The 8,295-nt window shown below is 39.5% G+C and overlaps 1 protein-coding gene across 5 annotated transcripts in view; it reads left to right on the plus strand.

Moving 5' to 3' along the window:
* GAPVD1 (GTPase activating protein and VPS9 domains 1) overlaps positions 1–8,295 on the plus strand; it is a 75,614-nt gene that overhangs the window by 28,645 nt on the left and 38,674 nt on the right. For all 5 annotated transcript variants that reach the window (XM_040482318.1, XM_040482320.1, XM_040482321.1 and 2 more), the window contains exons 2-6: positions 18–235; positions 2,264–3,107; positions 5,319–5,405; positions 7,140–7,274; positions 7,420–7,609. In XM_040482318.1, coding sequence (XP_040338252.1) covers positions 51–235; positions 2,264–3,107; positions 5,319–5,405; positions 7,140–7,274; positions 7,420–7,609 — 1,441 coding nt within the window. In that variant the 5' untranslated portion in view covers positions 18–50. The remainder of the gene's footprint in view (positions 1–17; positions 236–2,263; positions 3,108–5,318; positions 5,406–7,139; positions 7,275–7,419; positions 7,610–8,295) is intronic.

Raw genomic sequence — 8,295 nt, forward strand, 5'->3', positions numbered from 1 at the left:
TGTCTTTTTCCTCTTAGTGATTAGCCTTTGTACCTGCCTTGCATTTGAAGATGGTGAAGCTGGATATTCATACTCTGGCCCATCACCTCAAGCAGGAACGCTTATATGTAAACTCTGAGAAACAGCTCATTCAGAGGCTAAATGCAGATGTACTTAAGACGGCTGAAAAGTTGTATCGGACAGCATGGATTGCTAAGCAACAGAGAATTAATTTGGACCGGCTTATCATAACCAGGTAAAGAAAAAGTTTTATGAACCACTGTAGTTCTGTGCTCACTGGTAACTGTAAATAATCTATTTCCTACAAAGTGCATGGTTTCAGACAGTGAGTCAACATTAAGGTGAGTTTTTGTCTATTAATTAAGCACTGTTACAGAGAATTACACCTTTAGTGTTAATATTTTATACCACATCAATTAATTTTGTCTATGTATGTAACATTTTGTTCTTGCTGAGAGTAAATTATCTTGTGTTCTACTTTTTTTCATTTTTTTAAGTAGGCTCCATACCCATCATGGGGCTTGAACTCATGACCTGAGATCAAGAGTTTCATGCTCTACCAAGTGAGGAAGCTAGGCACCTCTCTGCTTTCCTAATATTACTGTTGTTATTTTAGAGATGAAAAAAAATTTTTTGTAAATTTATTTATTTATTTTGAGAGAGAGAGAGAGCGTGCGTGCTTGTGTGTGCAGGCAGGGGAGAGGCAAAGAGGGAGAGAGAGAGAATCCCAAGCAGCTCAGAGCCCAAGGGGCTTGATCTCCAGAACCTGTGAAATTATGACCTGAGCTGAAACCAAGGGACACTTAACCGACTGAGCCATCCAGGCGAGTGACCCAGTTTTTAAGTAATCTCTACACCCAACGTGGGGCTTGAACTCATAACCCTGAGATGAAGAGTTGCGTGTTCCACTGACTGAGGCAGCCAGACACGCCCTTTTTTCCTAATATTATTTAACATATAGTTGGCTCTTGAACAACAAATAGGTTTGACCTGGACGGGTCCACTTATATGTGGATTTTTTAGAGTAAAGTACTGTAAATGTATTTTTCTCTTCCTTATGATTTTCTTATGACATTTTCTTTTCTCTAGCTTACTTTTTTGTAAGAATACAGTGTATAATACATATAACATACAAAATATGTGTTAATCGACTTTATGTTATCTGTAAGGCTTTCTTCTGGTCAACAGTAGGCTATTAGTGTTAAGTGTTTGAGGAGTCAGAAGTTTTATGTGGATTTTCCATTGCACCCGGGGTCAGTGCCCCTGATGCCCGCATTGTTCAAGGGCCAACTGTATACATTTCCATGTTTTGATACTATTTGTCTACTTCTTCGTTTAGAAATGTTTTTCACTGTGTTAATACCTTATTGTTCTATTGTTCTAAGAAGCAGTTTTTAACTGTAAGAAGAGTGGTGCTGAGGTATAACGTTGAGAAAAGCAAGACACAGAAAAGTACATACTGTATGATTCCATTTATGTGACATTGAAAAAAAATAGGACCAATCTTTTTTTTTTTCCCAACGTTTTTATTTATTTTGGGACAGAGAGAGACGGAGCATGAACGGGGGAGGGGCAGAGAGCGAGGGAGACACAGAATCGGAAACAGGCTCCAGGCTCTGAGCCATCCACCCAGAGCCCGACGCGGGGCTCGAACTCACGGATCGCGAGATCGTGACCTGGCTGAAGTCGGATGCTTAACCGACTGCGCCACCCAGGTGCCCCAAAATAGGACCAATCTTTGATGGTAGAAATCAGAATAATGGTGGGGCGCCTGGGTGGCTCAGTTGTTTGAGCATCCGACTTCGGCTCACGTGTTGATCTCACGGTTTGTGGGTTCGAGCCCCGCGTTGGGCTCTGTGCTGACAGCTCAGAGCCTGCAGCCTACTTCGGATTCTGTGTCTCCTTCTCTCTGCCCCTCCCCTGCTTGCACTGTTTCACTCTGTCTCTCAAAAATAAATAAATGTAAAAAATAGAAATATAATTAAAAAAGAAATCAGAATAATGGTTATTTTTTTGATACTTTTCATTGGACCTGATTTAATATGAGGAATTTGTCCTCCTTTGTACTTTTGGTTTTGCCTTTTTTTACACATTGAGATGCTGGTGGGCTGAAAGATTTGAGCACTTTGGAGTGATCTCATTGCTGGGACTATAATCAGTCTACGTTTCAGTGGAGTTTTAGTGGAGTTTCAGTGGAGTTTCAATGGAGTATATGTGTTATTGTTGTTGATTTTGTTGTTTTGCTTGTCTGCTCATTTTTTAGTGCTGAAGCTTCCCCTGCTGAATGTTGCCAGCATGCCAAGATTTTGGAAGATACACAGTTTGTTGATGGATATAAGCAATTAGGATTTCAGGAGACTGCTTATGGAGAATTCTTGAGTCGGTTAAGGGAAAATCCTCGTCTTATTGCCTCCTCTTTGGTTGCTGGGGAGAAACTTAATCAGGAGAACACACAAAGTGTTATTTACACAGTTTTTACCTCCCTCTATGGCAACTGCATTATGCAAGAAGATGAAAGCTACCTCCTTCAGGTTTTGAGATACTTGATTGAATTTGAACTTAAAGAAAGTGACAACCCCAGGCGACTTTTGAGGAGAGGAACTTGTGCCTTCAGCATCTTATTTAAACTTTTTTCTGAAGGACTGTTTTCTGCCAAACTTTTTCTCACAGCTACTTTACATGAGCCAATCATGCAACTACTTGTTGAAGATGAAGATCACCTGGAAACAGATCCAAACAAGCTAATCGAGAGGTTCTCCCCATCTCAACAGGAAAAACTCTTTGGAGAGAAAGGCTCAGATAGATTCAGGCAAAAGGTTCAAGAGATGGTGGATTCCAATGAAGCCAAACTGGTGGCTTTGGTGAACAAATTCATTGGTTATCTCAAACAGAACACATACTGCTTTCCACATAGTTTGAGGTGGATTGTGTCACAGATGTACAAAACCCTCTCCTGTGTAGATAGACTGGAAGTTGGGGAAGTCAGGGCAATGTGTACTGATCTCCTTTTGGCCTGCTTCATCTGTCCTGCAGTTGTCAATCCAGAACAGTATGGAATAATTTCTGATGCTCCTATTAATGAGGTGGCAAGATTTAATCTGATGCAGGTATGCTTTTGCTATTATTAGTGTGGCATTCAGTTGAAAATCATTTGATTAGGTAGATGGGAATAGAAAATACGATGATAATATTTATATATTCTTACCATTCCTTTGCCTCAAACTGCCTTAAATGTTTTCTTCTTAAGAAATGGAAGCAGTTATTGTATTGGGATTTAAAAATATTGTCAAATATTTTAGTCATAAAATATTTTGTGTTAGTTTTTAAATAGAGTCCTCAGATTTGAATGTATAGTTGGTTAGATTGTCTAGAACAGGGCCACCGTCCCTTTCCCATGATTTCAAAACCTAGCATGATTGAAAATCTTTATACATCATTTTCTTTTTTTTTTTTTTAATGTTTATTTTTGAGACAGAGAGAGACAGAGCATGAACGGGGGAGGGTCAGAGAGAGAGGGAGACAGAATCTGAAACAGGCTCCAGGCTCTGAGCAGTCAGAGCCCGACGTGGGGCTTGAACTCACAGACCGTGAGATCGTGACCTGAGCCGAAGTCGGACGCTTAACCGACTGAGCCACCCAGGCGCCCCTATACATCATTTTCTATACGTTGTTTAGTAGCAAAACTTAACTTGAACTCACATGAGGCTGTTTATCATCGTTATTCCATTTGCTGCTAATGAATATTCCTGTTTTGCTGCAGAAATGTTAATACATTTGATTACAGAATGCCACCCTTAATACTGGCTGTGTTACATCTATGCACTGATCAGCCTTTCAAAAATTACAAATTTTGAAATCTGAAACTCTTCAGGCCCTAAGAGTTTTAGAAAGAGGAGTTCTGTGTGTGTATTAGCATTCCTTACCCCCCCCCGCCAATCATCTGAACTACTGAAATCATGTTATTTCTTTTTTTTTTTTAATTTTTTTTCAACGTTTATTTATTTTTGAGACAGAGAGAGACAGAGCATGAACGGGGGAGGGGCAGAGAGAGAGGGAGACACAGAATCGGAAGCAGGCTCCAGGCTCTGAGCTGTCAGCACAGAGCCCGACGCAGGGCTCGAACTCACGGACCGCGAGATCGTGACCTGAGCTGAAGTCGGACGCTTAACCAACTGAGCCACCCAGGCGCCCCTGAAATCATGTTATTTCTTAAGAGAATCTTTTAATCATATCCTATCCCACAGAAGTACTGTGAAGAAGAGACTGAGTTTATTTGGAATAGATTATATCTTTGGATGATTTTATTTTTAAACGATAAGCTTTTTTTTCATGGTTAGTTCTATTATATTGGTATGTTTAGCAATTAACTATAAAGAATCCCCAAAATAAAATTAAACATTTTTTATTATCTGTGAAACACTAAATTTATTCTAAGATAGTGTAGTTATTTTTGTTGTTCCAATAAAGATTGAGTCACTTATTTTCAAAATGAGCAGAAAGGGGAATTGTCCCAGATATTAAGATAATGCTATATGATATTAGTTTTCTCCAAAGTGTCTTTTATTTTATTTTATTTTATTTTATTTTAATTTTTTTTTCAACGTTTATTTATTTTTGGGACAGAGAGAGACAGAGCATGAATGGGGGAGGGGCAGAGAGAGAGGGAGACACAGAATCGGAAACAGGCTCCAGGCTCTGAGCCATCAGCCCAGAGCCTGACGCGGGGCTCGAACTCACAGATCGCGAGATCGTGACCTGGCTGAAGTCGGACGCTTAACCGACTGCGCCACCCAGGCGCCCCCAAAGTGTCTTTAAAGAGAGTAGATTAACAGTTCTCTCTTACCAGTAAGAAACTTGCTCTGTGAATTAATATTTACCTTCCAAGCAGCTATGTTCTGTAGGATTTTTAAATCTAGAAAAAAAAAAATTCTACCTTGAGTATTTTATGAACTATATAAGGGAAAAGTACTTCGTATTAACTTGAAGTAGTTTGAACTTTTGCAAATGAATTTTAAGATTTCTAAATGTATGAAAAGTATAATATCAGAAACAAAGGTGTTGCATTTTTATTTCATATTGTCAGTATAATGTATAAAGCAAAATTTTCTGTTTATTGTCCATAACTCTTAATCTAAATATAGTAAAAGCTGATGTAGAGAAGATACATGTTTTATTTGGGACCCTCTTTTGCATGCTTGGTCAGATTGTGTGAATATTACTATGAAACAGATGTTTAGACTAGAATGGAAGTGCTTTCGTAGAGAAGAATCTGTAAGTATCTATAGCCTGTGTCTCCCTGTCACTGCTTTGGGTTGCAGGTTGGCCGCCTTTTGCAGCAATTGGCAATGACTGGCTCTGAAGAGGGAGACCCCCGGACAAAGAGCAGCCTTGGAAAATTTGACAAAGTAAGAATGAATACTGTCTCGTGTGAAATACTATTTATAGACAATTTTGCCAGAGTATTAGTGAACTTAACTACTGTCTTTATTGTCTTTCGGTGGTGTATAAATTAAATATTCATTTCAGTTACCCTTGGTATAGCCATAGAAGGATACAATATTGGATCGGCAGCATTCATTTTTTTCATTTTAGAGAGAGAGAGCGTGCGCACGTGTGAGCGGGAGAGAGAGGTGGGAAGGAGGGTGGGGAAGGGAGGGAATGGAATCTCAAGCAGGCTCCACGCTCAGGGAGGAGCCCGATGCAGGGCTCAATTCCATGACCCTGGGATCATGACCTGAGCTGAAATCAAGAGTTGGACACTCAACTGAATGAGCCACCAGGCACCCTGGATGAGCAATATTTAAAGGAAGATGTCACGGGGCACCTGGGTAGCTCACGCTGAGCGTGGAGTCTGGTTGAGATTCTCTCCTTCTCTCACTCTGCCCCTCTCTCCTGCTCTTGTGTATGTGCACACACACTCTCTCTTTCTCTCTCTAAAATACAAAAATAATGAAGTGTTGAGGAGATGCCATAAGAGAGCCAAAGAGCTATTATTTTAAAAAATTTAATTTAAGGCATCTGGCTGGCTTAGTGGGTAGAACATGTAACTCAATCTCAGGGTTGTGAGTTCAAGCCCCATGTTGGGTGTAGAGATTACTTTAAAAAAATTGAAAATGTTTAAGTACATAAATAGTTTAATTTTTTAAAAAGTCACTAAAGTTGGGTGCCTGGGTGGCTCAATTGGTTAAGCATCTGACTTTGACTCAGGTCATAATCTCACAGTTCGTGAGTTAGAGCCCCATGTTGGATTCTCTGCTATCAGTGGAGGGCCCACTTTGGATCCTCTGTCCCCTTCTCTCTCTGCCCTTCCCCTGCTCACGTTCTCTCTCAAAAATAAAAACTAAAACTTTTTTTAATAAGTTACTAAAGCAAACAAGAGATAATTGTATAGTTTTAAGTGTATTTTATAAGTATGTTTTATGGCATTGTTCACTTTAATTAAATTAGATTTTAATTAATCATAGTCAAGTAGGCTATACATTCTACTTTGTTTAAAACTCAGAGGTTATATAGTCAAATTCTCCTTCCACCTCTGATTTCTAGCCTTTATTTCCTCCGCAAAAGATTCTTCTTTTTTTCTTTTTTAATGTTTATTTATTTATTTTGAGAGAGAAGGAGAAAGCACGTGCATGTGTGCAGTAGGGGCAGAGGGAGAGGAGAGAGAGGATCCCAAGCAGGCTCCATGGCGCCAGTGCAGAGCTGGATGCGGGGCTCAGTCTCATGAACTTGTGAGATCATGACCTGAGCCAGAATCAAGACTCGGATGCCTAACCAACTGAGCCGAGCCACCCAGGCACCCTTCCTCCCCAAAAGGTTCTTGATGTTCTCAGTCGTTTATGTTTTCTTCAAGAGGTCTATATGTAAACAAGCAAACTCTTACATATATTTTCCTAGTCACCCCATCCCTCCCTTTTCACAAATGGTGTAGTGTGCACTGTTCTGTGTCATGTTTGTTTCACTTACCAGAATTTTGTGTAGACAATTCTATATTAATTCATGAAGAGTTTAATTTGTTTCAATGTTGGGTTTAATATAATTTTCAAGAATAACTTTTTGCATGCTTGTCCCCCTTGATTAGACATTTTGTTCCCTTATTTTAAAGGGGAAATATTTCACTTTGATTTTTCCCTGTTTAACAGAGCTGTGTTGCTGCTTTCCTTGATGTTGTGATTGGGGGCCGCGCAGTGGAGACCCCTCCAATGTCCTCCGTTAATCTTCTGGAAGGATTGAGCAGAACTGTGGTTTATATAACCTACAGTCAGCTTATTACTCTGGTAATGGCTTTATTCTTTAATAGGATTTTCTCAAAAGTCATTTATCTAAGCATGGGCAGAGTCATAGATGAGTACATTGTGTGAGAAATATATATTGTATTTGAAAAATTGATCTCACTAGCTGATGTCCTTTTACTTTTGCCAGGTGAATTTTATGAAGAGTGTAATGTCTGGAGATCAACTAAGAGAAGATAGGATGGCTCTTGACAATTTATTGGCAAACCTGCCCCAGGCAAAGCCAGGAAAAAGTAGCAGTTTAGAAATGACTCCCTATAATACTCCTCAGCTGTCTCCAGCAACCACTCCAGCAAATAAGAAGAATCGATTGCCTATAGGTAAAGAGAATTTCTCATATTCAGGCTCTCCTTAAATTTAGTATGCGTGTGTGTGTGTGTGTGTGTGTGTGTGTGTATATATATATATATATATATTTGGCTTTTGTTTCTGTTCAGTGTTTTGCAATATGGTTTTGAATAATTTGGGAAAGCCTTTCTCTTTATGTTTACTGATACTAATGCAATTTTTAAAAATTGCACCAATTAGTTATGGTTTATGAGTAAGTTCTAGCTTTATCTAGACCTACTTTTCATAATTAATTGAGATCATGCCACCAACAGTATACTTTGATTATATTTTAGTAACTTTTCTTGGAAATCTGGGTGTGCCATTTGTTATAAGTAGTCAGTATTTGGATTATGTAGCCCTGTCCTTTGTTCAAAGTTCTAAATAATAAAATAATAACTTAGTAGTTTCTGTCAGTAAAGTGGGAAATACACAGTTACTATTTCCCCAATATTGGTGTTTTTTTTTTTTTTTTAACATTTATTTTTGAGACAGAGAGAGAGCATGAACGGGGGAGGGTCAGAGAGAGAGGGAGACACAGAATCCGAAATAGGCTCCAGGCTCTGAGCTGTCAGCACAGAGCCCAATGCAGGGCTCGAACTCACAGACTGCGAGATCATGACCTGAGCTGAAGTCGGACGTTTAACCAACTGAGCCACCCAGGCGCCCCCCCCCCCCC

The sequence above is a fragment of the Herpailurus yagouaroundi genome, unplaced genomic scaffold (assembly GCF_014898765.1).
Source record: "Herpailurus yagouaroundi ecotype Mexico unplaced genomic scaffold, PumYag 160, whole genome shotgun sequence".
NCBI lineage: Eukaryota > Metazoa > Chordata > Mammalia > Carnivora > Felidae > Herpailurus > Herpailurus yagouaroundi.